The following is a 21,821-nucleotide window of genomic DNA, read 5'->3' on the forward strand; positions in this document are numbered from 1 at the left end:
CCTAAAAATGTTTATGTTTGGCTGCCCTCTTTTTTAGTTTTGTATCATTTGTGTTGACTTCGTCTAATTGCTATAGTAATGTTGCTTTCAACAACATCATTGCTCCATTTTCTCTCCTAGCTTTGTACGATTAGTTTTAATAAGAAACATTTGTGAATAAAATTGAATGTGTATGCTGCTGGGGTACACATAGAGTTGTGCCATCTTCTTATTGTGTGTGATACTGCAATCACATTTTAATCTTAGATTACATTCGCAGCCTGGAAACTAATCACATGAGTGTACACTAAACATGCACAGCTAACTCCTATTGAGTGTTGTCACAGCAATTGAGACAGTGGGTTTTTATGCATAAGGTATGGTTTCAGATTCCTGTCCTGTAGTTCAGATTCCAGTTGTCCGCAAAAAAACAGTTTCAGTGAACCTGCACCCTCCATTGCATGCTGCGTTTGGTAACCCTGCAGTGAATTATTGGAAGTGAACATGAAAATAGTGTTGAGATTTGTTGGCTTTGCCACGTCACAGCCAAGTTACCCCATTCTAACCTAATTTCATTACAGGTCAGTCTGTCTCCTCATCAAGTTTTCTTCCTGTTTTTGATATAGGATGTTATTTAAACTGTTTCAGACCAATTGCAGTAGGTTTCCTCCCTACACTTTTCCAACTTGACAAGTGTTGCAGTCATAATAGCTTCAGTCTTCTCAAGACATTAAATTCAAATCATAATTCCATTTTACAAGTTGCTGGCGCCACTTTAAGAACCTTGACATCTGTCGCTGGGAACTTATTTTATAACTTTGCTTTAGAAACTGTTGTTGCTTAGAGTGTCTCCTGTATTTTTGCAAATATTGTGTCATAAAAATGAGAGGGGTCTGCAGAGTGTACATTGAGGCATAAATACTGAAATACTGTTATATATGTAAACTGGTTAATGTGTGTCTTACTGATCACAGGCCCTTTTCCGACGCTGCCAGGCATATGAAGCATTGGGACGGTTTGAGGAGGCATACAAGGACGCACGTCAGGCGCATACAGTGGACCCGGGGAATAAAGCTCTGACCCCAGTCCTGGAGAGGCTGCACCGCATTGTACAGGACCGGCTCAGAGAAAACGCTCAAACTAACAACAAGGTAATTTTGCACATATTATGTTAATGACACTAACACTGGGCGTAATGAAAATGCATTACAGTGCATCAGCTTTGACCAGTGACTCTTTCAGCAAGGCAACTATTCAGCAGGACTTTGTAACCAAAATGGTACTTATGACTTCATACAATTTTGCACACTTTAACAATCAAAGTATCAGTATCTCTGGGAAATAGGGAATTTTGGGCAGGGACTTCCTGGTTGGTAACACTTAAAACAAAAGTTGAAAACACACAGTGGGAAAAATTGAGATTTTGGTTGGGGACACAAATATAACTAAGGTGGTGGAGGCGGGGGGGGGGGGGGGAGGGGGGAGGGGCAAAAAAGAAAAGAAAAAAAAATATTACTGCTGTGGCACATTCATAGGATTTACAATTCACAGACAAACTTTGACTTTCAAAGTAGACCACCACATTCATTTCTAAGAACTAGTGTCAGTGGTGGCATCGCTATTCTAAGCAGAAGGACAGCTTTTTAAACTTTACATTCAGTGAGATATGTGTATGTTTAAAATAAATCTGGATTTACAGTGAAAATTCTGTTTGCATGGGAACACATAGCAGGGTTACCAACTGTATTTGCTTTCTGTTTCGTGCACAATGTGTCCAAAAGTCATGCACTGTGAGTGCTGAGCATGGAATATTGTTTTTCTGTAAGTTTCTTATTGCAATGATACTGAGGGAATGCACTTAGATGCAGTGAATCTACTTAGATTGTTCATTGCTCTGTCAGATTCTTTTCACATCATCATCTCTCCCATAACATCATCCTCTGCTGCTTTCACTTTCACCTCTCAAAGCAATGCATTCATCTTTACTGCATTCCTTTCCCATGTTTCAATCATTAATTTCCTAATACCTCGTTTGAAGTTCTCAACAGCCACTGGTATTTTCAATTTATCGTACTCTACTTTTATAAATTTCACATCTTTCTTAAGTTTTAATCTGCAGTACACAACCAACAACCAATAAATTATGGTAAGAGGCCACATCTGCCCATGAAATATTTTGTGGTTTAAAAAACACCGAAGAAGAAGAAGAAAAAATAAAAGAGTTTTCAAATTGGTTATATAATGGCAGGACAGAGATTTTGCAGCCTAGTTTTAAATTGTAAGACGTTTGCAGGAGCAGATGTGGACACAGACCACAATTAATTGGTTGTGAACTGTAGATCAAAACTGAAGAAACTTTGAAAAGGCAGGAACATGATGATGATGATGATGATTGGTTTGTGGGGTGATCAACTGCTCGGTCATCAGCGCCTGAAAAAGGTAGGATATTAAGAAGATGGGATCTCAATGAGTCGAAAGGATGAAATGTCATTGAGAGTTCAGAGGGATCTTTGGGCTGTGAGTTACAAGAACAGGAGAAAGGAATACAGTACAAGGTGAATGAGTAATTTTGAGAAATGGAATAGTGAAGGCAGCGGAGGATTAAATAGGTAAGGCCTATAGAAATCCTTGGATATCACAGGAGATATGGAATTTAATTGAGGGAAGGAAAAAATATAAAAATTTGGCAAATGCAGCAGGCAAAAGGGAATACAAACGCTTAAAAATGAGATCTCATATAATATTTTTTGCTGTATCTATCCTGTATCCAGTTTCCCCTAGTGGTACATGCTTCTAAATCCTTACATTTTTCATCCAGCCTTTGCTGTGTAGCCATTTTCCACTTCTTGGCAGTGTCATATTTTAGATGTTTGTATTCCACTTTGCCTTCTTCATTTGCCAATTTTTTGTACTTTTTCCTTTCATCAATTAAAGTGCATAGAGTTAGATTTAAAAATGCTTTCATAATGAAATGTTTTCATATATATTTTGTTCGTGTGTGTGTGCAATGTAATGTAATGTTTGTGTTGGATGATGATGATGGTGAAACCCATTACCAGAACATAGCCTCCTGCTCGCTAATAACACCGAGGGGGCTGCTGAGCTTATTGTCCCCATCAGATGGGTGGATCACCAATAACAATATTACCTGCCCTCACTTCATGAAACACTGCAGGAAGGTTCAGTATTTAAACCACGAAACTGATGCAAAGCCAGATGATCAGGCACTCTATGCCACTGCTTCTCTACCTCTTGCAGCCCAAACAATGGCAGTGAATTTTTTTTTCCACCACCAGGATTTGAACTGTTTTACACTTAGGGTCCTGGCAGGCAGATATTTAGTCACATTCGAACGATATTCCAGGTGTCGCAGATGATGAACTACGTGTGCGATACGAGCACCGAGAAGGAGAAGCGCGAGACGGCCGCCAACAACCTGGTGGTGCTGGCGAGGGAGCGGGCCGGTGCCGAGTGCCTGTATGCGGCCGAAGCCCACCGGCGCCTCGCCCACGTCGCACACTCGGAGCCAAAGGTCAGTACGTGGCACGGAAAGTTAAGTAGCTACGAAAAGCGGTACCGCCTTCGACATTGTATTTGTCTGATTATTATTTATTTCTACTTGTTGACAATAAAACGTAAGTACCTAAAAGGAGAGGAGAAAATGAAACGAAATGAACTGTCAAGTGTCGAGTGGTCGCGATGTCGTGGTCTCTGGCTCGAAGACTGGTTTCGTGCAGCTCTCCGTGCGAGTCGACCCTGTGTGAGTCTCTTCATTTCTGAATAGCTATTTCAACCTACATCAATTTCAACCTGCTTATTGCAGTCTAGCTTTTTTCTCACTCTGTAGTTTTTATCCCCTGCACTTCCTTCCACTACCAAATTGGTGATCCCTCCACATCTCAGAATGTGTCCTATAACCGATCTCTTCTTTCGGAAAAGTTCTACCGTAAATTTCTTTCCCCCCCAGTTCGATTCAGTACCTCCTAATTACTTATTCGATATACCCAACTAATCTTCAGCATTATTCTGTTGTATCACATTTCTAAAGATTCTGTTCTCATCTCGTGTGAACCGTTTCTCATTCACGTGTCATTTCCACATGAGTCTACTCTCCGTGCAGTATACTCGGCTGGCATCCACACCGTAGCTACCGCTTGCACGGCTAGACGGCCGTGCTGTACCCGTAGGAAGGAGGGGCACAGTAACCGTGGCCAGTGTCTTTCGAGCTGGGCACCGACTGCATGTCAGTGTGGTGAGTGTTTCCGCCTTTCATGTGTCAGGGCGAGGGAATGAGGGGGACTATGGACAGAAGTGTCGAGTGCCACAGAAACTGTCTGTTGTCGATATTGGAACAGAACTCAAATACAGAGTCTGTGGATGAATGTCCACACATTGTACGCTGAGGTGGCAGAGTCGAGGCATACTATCTAATATTGTGTTGGATCTTGTTTCGAGTGGTAGTGCAGCTGTTTAATAAGGCACGAACATAACAAGTTGTCAAGAAGTCCTCAGTAGAAATGTTGAGCCGTGCTGCTCTATAGCCATCCACAACTGTGAAAGTGTTGCCGGTGCTGGATTTTGAGCACAAACTGACCTCTTGATTACGTCTGGACTTCTATCACCTGGCTACACTTTCCAGTCACCAAGGATCTCACCAATATGGTCATGAGCCCAGGTGATGTGTTGTAGGTGACGCTGTGCTGTTGGCAAACACACTCGCTTCACTTGTCTGCTGCCACAGTCCATTAACCTAAATATTGCTGCACTGTCCTAAAGTATATGTTCTTTGCATGTTCCACATAGATTTCTGTGGTTGTTGCTTGTCTGTTAGCACTGACAATTGTACAGTCACTGCTGCTCTCGGTCGGTAGGTGAAGGCCATCGGCCACAGTGTTGTCCGTGGTGAGAAGTAATGCCCGAAATCTGGTATTCTCAGCACACTCTTGGCACTGTGGATTGTGGAATATTGAATTCCATAATGATCTCCGAAATGGAATGTCCCGCGCATCTAGCTCCGACTGTCATTCCGCATTCAAAGTCTGTTAATTCCCATCGTGCAGCCGTAAACACGTCAGAAACATTTTGCATGAATCACCTGAGTACTAATGACAATTATGGCAATGTACTGTCCTTTTAAAGCTTGTGTACATGGTACTACCACCACATGTATATGTGCATATCACTATCCCATTGTAGCATTACACGGGTAATCATCCGAGTAGCCCATGAAATCTTTAAGCAGTCATCTTATTGGGATGTCCATTAAAATCAGATATACTTTATGTCACATGAGAGTAGGAGAGTGGAAACAGGTAGAACGCATGATGTCATCTGAAGTCTAGATTTTTTTGTAGTGCAATCTTTGCTGAGCAATTAACACTGTATGAGAATCAACAGGTAATGAGATTTTTGACATAGCAGATCACAATGCTGCGTTACACGTGATTTTTTATTTTTTAAAGCATAATAACTTCTGAGTTGCTCAAGTGCACAGACAAGTTGTAATCAAATTTTAAAGAATTGACCTAAAATTGATAATACATAATCCAGAGTCGGTTTGGAAAACATTATAGAGAGGCATGGCCAAACTTTGTTATAAACAGATTGTGCGTGGACTTTGAAATAAAGTTTGAGATACGCGTTAGGCTACTGCACATTATAGTTGCATGAAGGATTAATTGATACTCCCCGTAATTTCTTGATATTAATGTGGTAAGAATTATTAAAGAATGATTGAAGCTTATAGTAATCATTTTTGGTGCTTATAGTAAATGGGGTTTGATTTACTGTTAGAATGTGACATATATTTACTGTTTGAATACGACATATATTATTCACGGAATAGTCGATTGCTTGATAGATTGGTTAGCAACCGATAAACAGTTTGTAATGGAATTACCATAACAATCATTTCAATCATTGGTGACCACTACACACACACACCAGAAAACTAACTACTCCCGTTGTGAATGACATTTGGAACAGATGAGTTTTGTTCCAACTGCTCAGGATCAATAAACTTCATCCAAAGTTGGAACTTTATAAACTGTGTCATGTTCCTTCAATTTAGTAGATACATAAAAATTATAATCTACCCACAATTTTCACCTTTTGAAAAAGAGAGTGCTTACCTTTTTAGAGAAATGTTTCAGCTTTAATCATCAATCTTCCCAAAACGGAGATAAGGGTGACACTCACACGTAGCACTATGTCATTGTGATCGACCACATATGTGCCCCCTTCTCCTTCCCTTTTGTTAAAAACTGTGAGATATAGCTGCGGTAAGACAAAGGAAGAAGGAAGAGGATTTGGACAGCCGAGGAGAAAAGAAGAAAACGACAATGACGGAGCAAGAAAGAGAAAGGAGGAGAGGGGAGGTCACACTGTGATTTTGTCACCTCAGAAATATCTATCATAGAGATTGCACGGGAACCACCTACACAATGAAGTCGGTGAGTTGTACTAGGTGACAGAGCAGAAGGGGCCGAGGATGATCGACAGTGGGATCGGACCCGATGCACAGGCTGTGCCTTCGTGGACGACAGGCTTTGGGGACGTAGGACCGTCAGAAGCGACGGCTCAGTGGTGACGACGACCGGTAGGATGGTGTGTGATGAGGTGTAGCACCTGTGAGCAGTGGACGGCAGTCCTCCGTTGCGTCGGCAGTAGGAGCTTGCGGTGGGGGCGATAGCTCCTATCAGCGATCTGCTATTGTGGCTGGCGTGGAGCCTGGAATTGTACTGGCTGAAGCAGGTGAATTGTACTGGCTGAAGCAGGTTAAATAGTGGCTCAGATACTCTCTGGCAGAGGGTTACCAGCACGGTACCGAGTTGGCACACGGTCTGGCGTAACGAAGTAGTGTTCCGACTATGACACTCTCTACCGTAGGAGGCACACTGCACGTCAGCGAGCTTGATGCCACTGGGCACTGTGTAGGTCACAAGGAGCTGTGACGTAAATGGCCCGAGCTCGACGAGTTACATTCATCTGAGCCGTTTATTCGCGCCCACAGTGCCGACCTGGTACAAAGATGACTATAGACCTGGGCAAGTATTGTTCTGCCCTTCCCCGACACCTGCAACTCGACTGCAGCACACTGCACCCACAGCAGCCGTCGTGGTATACGGTGGCACCACATTTGCCCGATACGACACTCCTTTTGTCGGCACTGGCCCACCTCTGTGAGCTGTGTGACCCTGTTGTGATTTCCGAGCATTCTTCTGTCAGACCACTCAGCACCTCACCTGTTGATCAACTTAGGGAGTGTGCAGCTACATTTCTTTGGGCTGGGAGCGGACGGCACGAGTGGTCCCACAGTCGGAGCATTTGTCGTAGCGTGATGGAGGCCTGTCGGAGCTCACGGCCTCCTGTACTGTGTCCGTACCGCCGAATCTTCACGAATGCTTTGAATGCAGACAGTGTTTCTGAGCTACGTCAGTGCTGGCTGATAGGACAGATAGTGTACTCAAATCTGATGCTGTGTTAGTGTAACGGTGTGGCCTGTGTATTCGAGAAACTCTCACTGTGTTTTGCGTCAGCCGTTATCGGATCAGACAGTCTTTAGTGGTAATGCTTCAGAAGCTGTTTTCTGTTGTACTTGCTTAACGTACTGTGTAGTAAAGTTCCGTTGTTCTTTGGCATCCTGGGCACATCTATTCGTTGTAGTGTGCACATCCCACCATGGAAGTTGACACTCTGGTCAAACACTTTCAGGAAAGGCTTGCTAACACTTAAATTAGTTTCAGTGTTGAAAAATTTCTCTATTTCAGTAATGCTTCTCTTGCTGTTGCCAGTGTGCGCTCTACTTTGGCCACCATAAGTTATCTCGGCGCCCAAATAGCAAAACTTGTCTACTACTATTAATGTCTCATTTTATAATCTGATTTCTTCAGCATCACCTGATTTCATTCGACTGCATTCCGTTTCGCATGTTTTATTATTGTTAAGTGGTTATGTGGCTTTATTTCAGTCATCACAAAGCAAATGAACTAAGAAATTGGCAGTACAAGCACACAATGGAGCCCTTGTTAGCAGACAGTTACATTCTGCCCCCCCCTCTCACCCCCCCCCCCCCCCCCCCCCCCCGCCCCACACACACACAAACACACAAGTCTGGATGTGTGCACTGACTTGATTGGGAATATCGTCTTCACGTACCCTCTGGGGGGACATCGACTCATAAGTGTCGTAACTGGCTCTCTGAAACCTGGACATTGGACAGTGTTATCTTCTGAGCTGGTCCCAAACACATTCTTTGCAGGCCTCTGGGATCTTGCCAACTGAGGGAATTCTTCAACATTGCGCAGACAGTTCATAAACTCGAGTATCAATTGTGGACGAGTCATTTTCCGGTTGAGAGATGGTAGCTGGAGACTCTCTCCTCTCCTGAGATGTAACACGTGAGGGAAACAGAATGTCTGTGAGACTGTGCTTCAGAGTTCCCCAAATCAATACCAGTTGTGACACAGAGCTAAAACCGATGGCTCCTCACGCAGAGACACTAGGCGTAACACAGGTGTGTCTCTCCAAAACATTGACAGAACTTGACCTTTCCGCTCAGTGCGACGGAGTACCTGCATACAGTGGTCGTCTGACGTTGCACAGAACAGAGATTTGTCAGTGAAAATTACACAGCAAAACTCATTGTCATTCCGTACTTCTGGGGTATACCGCCACTGCAAATGGAGCTGTCTCTGTTGTGATGTTAACAGCACTGTACTCGTATGACACCAAACAGGTAGCTCAGCTCCTGTTAGTCTCTGAGGTACGGCACGACACATGGTGTTATAGTGACTCCATTACTTGAGCGCTGGTGGCAGGTGCTGGTGTGAAAGGGGTACGATGCGCAATATAATGATCGTTAATGGTTTTATCGGTTACTAACTGAGCGGCGCCAGAGTACACTCGTAAAATCGGGTTGTAATTAGACGAGCTTTTGGACCCAGTGGCACGATATTCAGGCATAATGGTTAAGGGGGAAGGAAGAGGGGTGAAAGAAAAGGACTAGACAGGTCTAGGAAAAGGGGTGGATTTCAGGAAAGTCACTCAGCACCGTGGGTCAGGGGAGACTTACTGCACAGGATGAGAAGGTAAGACCTGTGCGGTAAGTTTCCCCTGACCCACAGTGCTGAAATCTACTCCTTTTCCTAGACCTATTCAGTATTCTTCTGCCTCTTTCTGTACCATATGATGTCATTTTGGTTGAACCACTGTGAGGTTTTGAAACTCACAGTTGCTCACATTACTCTTAGTGGTTTCTTTGAAACAAAGCACATGTCTCCCAGCCTCTTCCTCTTCCTTATCTCACATCCCTGCAGAGAAGGTTATCTTTGGCAGATGGCCAAAAATGTTTTAATTAAGCCATGTGAAGCTTTTAGGCCTTAAAAGAGACAAAAATTTAAATTGGAGGGCACATGTAGATTTCTTTGCAAATAAATTCAGTAGCCTAGCTTTTGAAGTGTGTATTTTACCTATTGTCACTCATATGGGCACAATAAAAGTTGGCTTCAAAACAGTTTTTAGGTATGACATAATGTTCTGGAAAAATTCAACCCACTGCATTATACTTTTCTAATGCTTCAAAAGAAAATCATTAGGCGCATGTGTTGTCTAACAGGTAGATCTGCGCCACCCACTCTTTAAAAATACTAACAGTGCCTTATTTATACATTAATGAAATTTTGTTCTTCCTCTACTATAACCTCCATACAGCTAAAAACTAAGATCTACAAAGAAAATTTCAAATTCCGTCACACAGGTTAAAACTTTTTCCCCAAACATCACTCACTATATACAGGACTAAAGATGATGATAAACAAAAAAATCGAGAACATATTTAATGTGATGATGTTTGGTTTGTGGGACACTCAACTGTGCAGTCATCAGCGCCCTTACCGTTTCCCAGTTTTTACACAGTCCAAGTTTATACAATCCAATCTAGCCACTTTCATAAATGATGATGATGATGAGCAGGAGGAGGAAATGTTGAGGGCAACACAAACACCCAGTCCCTGGGCAGAGAAAATCTCCAACGTGGCCTGGTATTGAACCCGGGACCCCATGATCCAGAGGCAGAAACGCTAGCCACTAGACCGTGAGCTGTGGGCATATATAATGTGATGGATGGCTGTATGATGATGGAAAAAAAAGTAATATGGTGTTTGGTGCGCTGAAACATTGGCTGGGCTGTATGAACATTTAGCAGATAAGTGCTCCTATTCCATAGGCCAATTTATGGAAAGCACAGAATAAGATTTTCACTCTGCAGCGGAGTGTACGCTGATGTGAAACTTCCTGGCAGATTAAAACTGTGTGCCGGACTGAGACTTGAACTCGGGACATTTGCCTTTTATGAGCAAGTGCTCTACCAACTGAGCTACCCAAGCACAACTCATGCCCCATCCTCACAGCTTTACTTCTGCCAGTATCTCATCTCCTACCTTCCAAACTTTGCAGAAGCTCTCCTGCGATCCCTGCAGAACTAGCACTCCTGACAGAAAGGATATTGCTGAGAGATGGCTTAGCCACAGCCTGGGGGATGTTTCCAGAATGAGATTTTCACTCTGCTGCGGAGTGTGCGCTGATATGAAACTTCCTGACAGATTAAAACTGTGTGCCGGACCGAGACTCAAACTCGGGATCTTTGCCTTTAGCGGGCAAGTGCTCTTCCAACTGAGCTACCTAAGCACGACTCACGCCCCGTCCTCACAGCTTTACTTCTGCCAGTATCTCGTCTCCTACCTTCCGGTTGGCAGAGTGAAAATCTCATTCTGGAAACATACCCCAGGCTCTGGCTAAGTCTTGTCTCCGCAATATCCTTCCTTTCTGGAGTGCTAGTTCTGCAGGGTTCACAGGAGAGCTTCTGTGAAGTTTGGAAGGTAGGAGACGAGATATTGGCAAAAGTAAAGCTGCGAGGAGAGTGCTTGAGTGTGCTTAGGTAGCTCAGTTGGTAGAGCACTTGCCTCTGAAAGGCAAAGATCCTGAGTTCGAGTCTCAGTCCGACACACAGTTTTAATCTGACAGGTAGTTTCTTATGGGAAGCAATCTGAACAAAAATACATTTATCTGATCATAAGTCATCATCCTCATTGCTGAGCATCGTGACCCCATGAACTGTGTGTCTCCATCCCAGATGGTTGCGAGCTTCTGTTAGTGCCTGCTGAAGAGAGAGACTGGAGATCATCTCGATTTGATCTATTAGTCTGCTTGCTGCTGTTCCTCTTTATCTCGTGCCCTCGATCTTTCCTTGCAATATTATAGCCAAAGACTGGAGAATTTTTTCAGTGACTCGAAGATAAAGGTTTCGATTTGTTCGATAACGGACACATTTATTCTTCTTTCGCTCCATTTTATGCGTAGCATTCTACGCCAGCACCAAAGCTCAAACACATTGATGCGCTGTTTGTCTCTGGCCTTCAGTGTCCGTGTCTTGCAATCATAAAAGAAGACAGAAAACACAAGTGTTTCAACTATCCAGATCTTTGTGCTATTTGTTATTGCCCTGCTTTTCCTGATCTCGGTGACCTCCTTCGTTGCCACGTGCCTTAGCATGATCTGTCTTCGAGTTTGATGTCTAAACCGTATGCTAGACTAGTGTCCTTTATTCTTGTTAGTAGCTCAGCAAGTTCGTCTTCACTGTTGGCTAAAAGCACAGCGTCATCAGCAAAACGGAGGTTGTCGATAGTTCTCCCACCGACTGAGACGCCTTTGGTCCAACCGTCGAGAGCCTTCCTAATGACACGCCCTGCATAGATGCTGTACAGTAGTAGGGATAGGACACAGTCCTGTCTCACGCCGTTTGATAGCCTGAAGGAATCAGATGTGCCAGCACTTGTCTTTTCAACTGCACATTTACCTATATATTTAAAAATGGTGTTGCAGTTGTAGTGCAAAATTGCATGTAAATAAATTTTAGAACTTTTCAGGTTAAAATTTGTTTCAAAAGTTGTTGTGGTTTGTTGCATTTCTAATTTTCTTCTGTACAATATATTATAACTATAAATAGTGCCGCAGTAATGTCTTCAAATTAATGTCAACATTTCATTCTTTTCTATTTTCTTTCCATTTATTTAAGAGGCACTTATGATTTTTTTCCAACTTAACGTGTCTCCTGTACAAAAGTTTTGAATATTGTTTGACTGTATTACATTTATAATTAATTTTATAGTAGAGCCACGTTTCTTTCATCAGAGCCAGAACTGACTTGAGATGCTTTGGGTGAAAGTAGTCCTATTTCTCGAAATGGCTCCAATGTCGGACACTGTGCTGGTGCAGTTTACAGGACACTGTGGAGAACAACAGTTGTGTGTTTTTGCAAATCATACCAAAGTAAAACATACTGCAGAAACTTTAAAAATTCCACAGCCGATACTCCTGTGAGGTGCTGACATCAGCGATAACCAATTTCTGTGTGCCATATTGTGACCCAGTTATTTAAAGTTGCTTAATGTTTTTCATTCATCACTAACTGTACAGAAACAGATCAATTCAAGAGTTTTGGGAACAAGTTTGCAGACTCCAGTATTCCCACCAGCAGAAGTCCCGACGGAGACGGACGAGCCGGCACACATGTAATGGCAGAGTAGTTCAGAAACTGTTCATGGAGAGTGCATGCGTCACGTCACGTGGGCGGACCCACTGACAGAGGTGTTTACTTGCAAGCAGCAGGTGCGAAGTTACACCACTGTGGACATAGCCTCGTACTCGTGCCGAGAGTTGTCGTGTGCTCGGCCGTTAAGAGAGCCTGCTGCACCTACGTGCCTGTTTATGCGTGTTCAAATGCTCCACTTCCTGTAGTTCAGTTAGCACACAGTGTTCTGTCCACCAGTCATTACAAAGTCACAGTCATCCCGTATTGTACCCATGCCAACTGTGTCGATTAGTGGTGTTGTGACACATACTGCAGATAGTAAACAGACTGAGAGTTCAGTTACGGTATATTGATAATTTTTACTTTTGGACCATCTAACTACAATTCAATGAAACACACACACACACACACACACACACACACACACCACAAATATCTCAAAACTTACCCTCGAATGGTGGCAATAACACTTGATCTTTGGCAATAACATCCGACAATCAGCAACACAAACTGAAACATTGCATCAAAAACACAAGTGTTCAGCTTCTAGTACTGTGAAATGTGGAAAACAAAAACCCCAAGTGGCAATTATAAGAAGAGGAACAGCACCAAAATTGGAACATAAACACAACATGTAGAAAACTGACCATGCAACCTGTAAGTAGAATGTAAAATATTACTAAGTCATAGAAAAAAACCAACGGCCAGAAGTGTTTAAGGTACATTGTCCCAAAATGTAAACTAAATAGTAAAAGTATGTACATATTCCAGGCCACTGAAGATGGCTTGCAGAGAATAAAGACGAAACTTGTAAAAAAAAAAAAAAGAGCGTTTCGTTCAGTTGTAGTTAGATGGTCCAAAAGTAAAAACTATCAATATACCATAATAATACCAGAGAAGGAAAGTTGCTACTCACCATATAGCAGAGATGCTGAGTCGCGATAGGCACAACAAAAAGATTCACACAATTAAAGCTTTCGGCCAGTAAGGCCTTTGTCAGCTGTAGACACAAACACACACACACACACACACACACACACACACACACACACACACACGTGTCTGCAGTCTCATAGAGCTGAGACCCCACTCTCTATGTGTTAGTGTGTGTGTGTGTGTGTGTGTGTGTGTGTGTGTGTGTGTGTGTGTGTGCTTTGTGTGAATCTTTTTGTTGTGCCTATCACGACTCAGCATCTCTGCTATTGGTGAGTAGCAACTTTCCTTCTCTGGTATTGTTACATTCCATCCTGGATTTTCCATTGTTCAATATACCGTCGATATTTCAGTGTTTGCCACTGTGACTTTGAGTGAAAAATGTAGTAGGTATGTGACAAGTTGAAAGTGTGTTGTCAGGTTTGTGCGGCTGCTGGCTTTCAGAGGCAGTGTGGTTCGAACTGAGCAGGTTGCCAGAACGTGCATACTGACATGAAGTTCTGAGTTGTGAGTGGCTCCTCTTCATTCCTTCAAAGTACCACGGGCACAGTCACATTTCGTTGTGAGACTAATCCTCTGAGGACAGGGTGTGTGGTGGGTAGTGTGACTCAATCAGTGCCTCAGTGGTTTTGCTGTAGTTATCTGAAACCAGAACGCTGCTTCAACCCAACACGAGAAATTGTCACATTAAAGTGCTTCTTATGTGAACAGAATGATACTTTCTTACAGGATGCTACAATTAACACAACTACTACAACTGCTGTTGCTCCTTTTCATATTAGTCAGGAACTAGCAGGGAAGATTTCATGTTGTCCTGTAGTTTGCAGTGTTTTTCAGAAGTTTGTAATTTAATTTGTCTGCATCGGACTTCGGAGTGGTTTGATGCTACATCATAAATATGAATTTATTTCCTTTTAGAAGTAATGTTATTTTTCTTTGGTCGTAAAGTATTTTTCGTATTCTTTGTAGGTTCTTCTAATGATGTTTGCTTGTTCTTCTAATTGAGCTAAGTAGAGAACAGGATGTTACTTCAAGAATTTCAGGTTCACAGATGTGAATAATATTTAGTGCTCTCGAAATAAAAATATGATAACCCTAATATTTGTTTTCCCTAAATCTTCTCACATTATAGTTTACCGAATGCACAATAGATTGGTCAACTGTTCTCTGACAGAGTACAATGCATGTAATATGAGTACGAATACCATCAACTGATTGAATGAACAGTGCCATTTACATTAAGCTAATCACAGAGCTCATTTACAAATTGGTTAAAATAAATTTCATTTATTGTCAATATTGTAGTAAATTATAGCAAGGCTGTCATCGGTGCAGATCCTGTCTTCTCACAGTCTCTGGCCGTCGGCTAAAATATCGTGATGAACAGCACTGTAAAGACCTGGATCTTCAGAGAACTACAGTGACACATTATTACAGTCTCATTATCTTTACAGAAAACAGAAAACAAACAAATTATGTGATTATTTTGAAACATAGATAACACAATTTTTGTTTATGTCATCAGTCTTGTGACTGGTTTGATGGAGCCAGCAATGAATTTCTCTCCTGTGCGAACCTCTGCATCCCAGAGTAGCACTTCGATTCAATGTTCTCAATTATCTGTCAGATGTATTACAATCTTTGTCTTTCCCGAGGGAGGGGCTCCTCCTAATACCACATAAGTTATTCTCTGATGTCTTAATGCATGTACTATCATCCTGTCCCTCTTTGTTTTCCAAAAATTCCTTTTTTTGCCAATACTGCAGAGAGTGTGTTCATTCCTTATGTTATCAGTCCGACCAATTTTCAACATCATTCTATAGCACCACATGTCTTCTTTCCTGGTTTAATTACTGTCTACGATTCACTGCTGTACAATGCTGCGCTGAAATGTACATTCTCAGAAATTTCTCCCTCAAATTAAGACATTTGTTTGTTACTAGTAAGCTTCTTTTGGCTATAAATGCCTGGCTTTCCTTGCTGTGGTCTCTTTTTATGTCCTCGATTCATCCCTCACATATATTTTTCTGCCGAGATAGCAGAATTCCTTCACTTTGTCTTCTTTGTGTTCACAACGTAAATGCATCGCAATATAAATTTGTAAATACTTACCTGATGTCATTCGAGTTGGTGTCAGTATTTGCATCACTACACATTTGATCTCTCATGCTCTTCTACAGGGGCACCCTGCATACTGCAATGATCCCATCCCGCTGACAAAGTTGTGAAATTGATAGGAATTGGAAAACATTGCAGTGCCCCACACCTTCTGTAAAATAAGAAATTTTGAAAAGTCCCATAAACAGAAATGTTTTAAATTTAGCACTGGAGAATGCAGGTTGGAATATAATCCTTATTATGAAAAAGATACATTACTATGCACCATAAAGACGACACATTCAGTTGCATACAGGCACAACAAATAGACTGTTAGACATTGTGCTTTTGCCCAAAAACTTCTTCAGAAAGGAAAAGGAAAACATATAGCACATTCAGACAGACAAGCAAATTGCACAGACGCATGACCACTTTGTCTGGCCAGGCTCCAATGGTAAGGCATCAAATGGAATGGAAATAGCAATCCAGAGTAGGACGGGAAGGGGTCATGGACCCTTCTATCCCTGCCCCCCCCCCCCCCCCCTTGCAGGCGAGTGTGCTACACCCTCTCCCCACACCCCACTTCTTTCTCCCTCTCCCTCTCCCCCTCTCCCTCCCCCTCTCCCCCCCTCTCCCCCTCTCCCCCTCTCCCCCTCTCCCCCTCTCCCCCTCTCGCCCTCTCGCCCTCTCCCCCTCCCCCCTCTCCCCCCTCTCCCCCTCCCCCCTCTCCCCCCTCTCCCCCCTCTCCCCCTCTCCCTCTCTCCCCTCCCCCCTCTCCCCCCTCTCCCCCCTCTCCCCCCTCTCCCCCTCTCCCCCCTCTCCCCCCCTCTCCCCCTCTCCCCCCTCTCCTCTCTCTCTCTCTCTCTCTCTCTCTCTCTCTCTCTCTCTCTCTCTCTCTCTCTCTCTCTCTCCCCCCTCCCCCCTCTCTCCCCCTCTCTCCCCCCCTCTCCCCCCCTTAAGGGAGAGGGTAAGGAGTGTGTGCGCTAGTGTCCACCTGTCCTTTTTTTCCCCCTAAGGGAAGTCTTTCCGCTCCCGGGATTGGAATGACTCTTTACCCTCTCCCTTAAAACCCACATCCTTTCGTCTTTCCCTCTCCTTCCTGAAGAAGCAACCATCGGTTGCGAAAGCTAGTAATTCTGTGTGTGTGTTTGTGTGTTTTGTTCTTGTGCCTGTCTGCTGGCGCTTTCCCGCTTGGTAAGTCTTGGAATCTTTGTTTTATATATATATATATATATATATATATATAGAGCTGCTTCCGTTCAGTGCCGTACCATTGAATTCCGGTTGGACATGGTGGTCATGTGTGTGAGAGATGTGCTTACTTATACAAGTGTGTTGTGTGTTTTTTGCAGCCAGTTTATGAATCACGTTCTGTTTACGCAGGGCAGTGCCGTGTGCCTGGCGATAATACGCTGCATCGGCGAGCTGTGTCGCAACCACGAGGACCGGACGGATGGTATTCTGAAGTCGCTGGGCGTCCCCTGGTTCCTCGACATGCTCAACTCGGCAAAGGAAGAGCAGGTATTTGGAGTGGCGATTTGTGCAGTGCCACGATATATCGCATTTCTGTACGTGTATCCTCGATGTCCCCACACCGATACAATTGTAACATTGCTTTTTATAAACTCTGACCTGCATTACTTGACAGATAGAACTGGTTTCTGGGCCAGAGTGTTATCAGAGAGTTAGAGGTTCTTTATTTCCAAAGACACACAGTTTGTGGAGAAAATTAGTGGTATAAGTACACGTAAAAAGACTATTGCTGTAAAGTTTTGTGTTCCAAAAACATAAGTATTTAGTTATCATCGGCCTCAGTATACTCTACTCCTCTATCCCTACAGTACTCCGTGCGACTTTTCTATTGACGGAAACACCTTCCTCTTTCAGCTCCTCGATGATGCGAGGTGCTTTTTCTTTCACCATTTCAGTGGACTGAAATCTTGTTCCCTTTAATGCATATTTGCCCTTGGAGAATAGACAGAAGTCACAAGGGGCTAGGACAGTTGAATAAGGCAGGTGGTCTAACACTGCAATGCTGTAGTTTGCTAGAAACCACATAACAGGCCAGTGCCTCATTTTTCGTCAACTTGCCACACCCTATCCCCTCCCCTTCCCCTGTGGAATTGAGTAAGAACCTCAGCGTAGAATTGTTGATTCATAGTTTGACCTTGAGGAATCAGCTAAAGATACAAAAGTCTGCGAATGATAAAAAAAATCGTCATTGCTTTCAATCTTGACGTGCTCTTTTTTTCTGTCTCTGTGAAATTGGCCCCTAGTTTCTGGGTTGTAATTGACAAATCAAGATTTGTCATAAGTTACCACTCTTTTCAAGAAATCAGCATAATTTTCAGTGGTATTGAAAGTGCCAGTACAAAAATTTTTAGGAGCTTCTTTGTCTTTGATAGTGAGAGTTTTTGGCACCAGTTTCACACAAACTTTTCTCGTATTAAACTGGATATGCAAAATTTGCCTTACACATTCTTTGTCAATTCCTACAGCTTCAGCAATCGATCAAATATTCGATGACAGTACCCAGATCAAATCATATTACCAACTTTTTCAATATTTTCATCTGTTTTTTATGTTGAAAGGTGCCCTGGGTGTGAGTCATATTCCAATGCCTTCTCGGCCACCTCGGAAACACCCTTATAATTTCACATACGTAATAAACATTCCTCACCGTACACATTTCTTTAGTACAATATAGGTTTCAGAATCAGTTTTCCCAAATTTCATGTGAAACTTTGTAACAATTCATTGCTGTATTATTATATTTTTCATCTTTCCGGCAAAACAAAATAACAGCCTTTACACAAATCAAGGCCGTGGCCACAATGATTTGTCTAGAGGCAACAGGTAAGCCGCATTTGACTGAGAAGGCTTCATGCTTCACAGCTGTTGGTTATTCATCTGTGAGACGTGCATACTTATTCTGCTATAGCATCAGTCCTATTATTTTATGGCCACACCTTGTATGTGAAGCGTTTTGCATTTTACTTTTCATAAGAGAAGTTTATAGATTTATGTATAAACCAGAACAAATTTACAAGTTCATTCATACATTTTCACAGAAATCTGAAAGAAATGACACGAAAAACCTTACACATAAAGTTTCTCAGTAGATTTGTAATTCCAGTTCTTATGTACGGAGGTGGACCATTTCTATAACTGAAGGGTTAGTGTAAATGCCTTTGGTGTGGAGGGACCCAGGCTCAAGTCCTGGTACCTCCTCAGGTTTTTCTGAGATAGGGAGGTGTGGAACACGGTGTACTCAGCGTCGGGGGGCCAAACGCTTAGCTGCCCGAAGAAGAAGCGGCGGCATTGTCAGGGTTCACCTGATAGCAGTAACATCTCGTGGGATCGGTGATGTGCCGATCACAGTCCCACAGTCACCGATCGATCCTCACACTGCCCTGTAGGCAGCAGTCGGCCAGTCGGAACGAGCCCGAGGTCTGATGTGTGAGGAGTGCTCGTTTTACATATGAGAGGGAAAGTGGATTAATAAGTGCTAAAGCAGAGACTGAAATTTTATGACACACATGTGTCCGTACTTCAATAGATAGGAAAAGAATCACTCGCACATAATGTACCTGTAAACAACATAAGACGGTCTTAGTGTAGACTTCTGTGGCCGATGTTGTTTTCAATAGATCTTATTTGGGTATGTTACCGTGTAGTCATACTGTTTTTAGACCGATCTTTGTGTGTTTCATTGGTGTACAGTATTTACTGCTGGGCCAAACCTGTGTTCAGATGATGTGTATGGTAACGCCCTTCTGCTGTGAAATGCAGTTTGTCAAAAACATCAGTGACGTAAGTTAGTGATCAGTGGCAGAAGTGGGGCACGTGGGAGGGACCAACATATTTGCTGACAGTAGTTTTCATTTTAATCGTATTGGCCAGCATCGATAAATGAGCGGTGAGCCGTTGCAGTGACGTGATGTCACATTCCACAGTGCTCGGCAGCAGCTGAAGTGACACGGTTAATTACGTGCCTTCGGCAATGTGTCGGTTTGGCTGCCACCTGCCACTGCGAGAACGAGATAATACACTGTTGGAAAAAAAATTTCAATGCCGACAAAGAGTTCTGTGCCATAAACAAAAAGTTGATATGCTCGTTTCTGTACCTGAAAGATGATGTCTTTTCAAATTTCACACAGGTTTTCTTTCAATATATGCTGTAATGGTCGTGAGCACTAGTTACCTTTGAGATCGGGTGTGGTGTCATGACTAGTTTAGAATGCCTCCAAAGCCATTATTGCACCTCACTGGCTTCGAAAGATGTCACGTAATAGGGCTTTGAGAATCCGGATGTTCTTTTTGTGATATTGGCGAAGAGCTCAGCAGGAATGTAGCCACTATTTATGTGACTGCTGGCAGTAGTGGTCACGGGAACATGTGGCTTCCCGGAGGACCAGGCTGCGGAAGGCCACGCGGCGCTACCGAGAGGGAAGAGCGTCGTGTTCAGCGTACGGCTCTGGCACCACAGTGACACAACAAACTGTATACAAATCAGTTACTTCGAGGACAGCTGTGAGTCAGACATCCTGTAGTGTGCATTCCAGTGACCCTAAACAACCTCCATTTTGTGACTTCGGTAGTGTAGAGTGAGAGCTTTTTGGAAGGCAGAGTGGAGGTCTGCTCTATTATCTGATGAAAGCTGGTTCTGCCTCTGTGCCAGTGACGGCTGTGTGTTGGTTAGGAGGATGCCGCTCCAGGGCCTGCGATCGACCTATCTGCATGCTAGACACCTGGAGTTACAGTCTGGGGTGTGATTTCGTATGAAGGCACGAGCACCCTCGTGGTTATCCTGTGCATGCTGACTGCAAATTCCTTAGTCAGTCTACTGATCGACCTTTTGTTCTGCTATTTGTGAACAGCAGTCTGGTGGGTGTTTTCCAACAGGATACTGCTCACCCACACGTCACTGTCGCAACACGGCGTACTCTACAGTGTATCGACGTATTGCCTCGGTCTGCTAGATTGCCAGATCTGTCTCCGATCGAGCACGTATGGGACACCGTTAGATGACAACTCCCGTGTCGTTCACAAACGGCATTAACCGTCCTCGTATATACTGACCGAGTGCAATAGGCACGGAAGTCCGTCCCACAGACGGCTATCCGGCAATTGTACGACATAGTGCATTCACGTTTGCTTTCTGGCATTCAACATTCTGACAGTTACACCAGTTATTAAGGTACTGGCATTTCACATTTGCAACGGCTTATTGCTCACTTACACAAGCCTTTGATCTTGCTAAGTTAATCGTGTAAATACATTACCTAGGCAAATATAATCCCAAAATTTCACTACCCTACATTAATAGTTTTTTGGTGTTGCAGCTTTTTACTGTCAGTGTATGTTACTGAAGTGGTTTGCTACATTATTTGCCTATACCAGCCAATAAGAATTCAAATAAAAACTGCTAATAGGAGGAAATGGTGTCTGTTCCTATCTGCCAGGCACCTCCATCCTGCACCTGCCCCCTCATCCACTCCTACCAGTCGATCAAAGATACAGTTTATGACGTTATTGACCGAACGACTCTAAAGCAGTGTGAAATTGTGCTATACGAGATGTTAATGTGACATTTGTTCGGTAGTAAATACACTACTCCGAAGACGAACAGTCACAACTGCGGCCGAAACATTAGTCTGTGTAACAGTGTGGCAACACACTCGCATACCTGGAACACTATGTTGGCATGCCCACCCGATGCACTATTGCAGTGTCTGTATCTGGCACTGGCGGCAACTGGACAGAGTGAGCGCTCCACCGTCACCCACAGCTAGTGTCCAGCTGGCAAATACAAACATGTCGACCCACTGCCGGCTGGGCCTCACCACTTGCATTACTCTGCTCTACGCATATGTTCTCAACTCAGGCCATTCTGTTCTCAGTGATAGAACTCTGCTCGGACAGTTAATAGTCGTGGTAGTGTCTCCCTAACAGAGCGAGATCATGACACAGTGGTTAGTACATATGGGAGGACAGAGGTTCAAACGTGCATGCAGCCATCCAGATTTAGGTTTCCAGAATGAGATTTTCACTGTGCAGCGGAGTGTGCACCAATGTGAAAATTTCTGGCAGTTTAAAACTGTGTGCCAGACCGAGACTCGAACTCGGAACCTTTGCCTTTCGGGGGCAAGTGCTCTACTGTCTGAGCTACCCGAGCACGTCTCTCACCCCGTCTCCCACAAGGCTTTGGCTAAGCCGTGTC

General features: G+C 43.5%; 1 protein-coding gene across 2 annotated transcripts in view; it reads left to right on the forward strand.

The window, feature by feature from the left end:
- Positions 1-21,821, forward strand: part of LOC126293678 (protein unc-45 homolog B) — a 112,826-nt gene that overhangs the window by 1,109 nt on the left and 89,896 nt on the right. For both annotated transcript variants that reach the window (XM_049986971.1, XM_049986970.1), the window contains exons 2-4: positions 954-1,130; positions 3,344-3,511; positions 16,982-17,119. In XM_049986971.1, coding sequence (XP_049842928.1) covers positions 954-1,130; positions 3,344-3,511; positions 16,982-17,119 — 483 coding nt within the window. The remainder of the gene's footprint in view (positions 1-953; positions 1,131-3,343; positions 3,512-16,981; positions 17,120-21,821) is intronic.

Source organism: Schistocerca gregaria, chromosome 10 (genome assembly GCF_023897955.1).
Source record: "Schistocerca gregaria isolate iqSchGreg1 chromosome 10, iqSchGreg1.2, whole genome shotgun sequence".
NCBI lineage: Eukaryota > Metazoa > Arthropoda > Insecta > Orthoptera > Acrididae > Schistocerca > Schistocerca gregaria.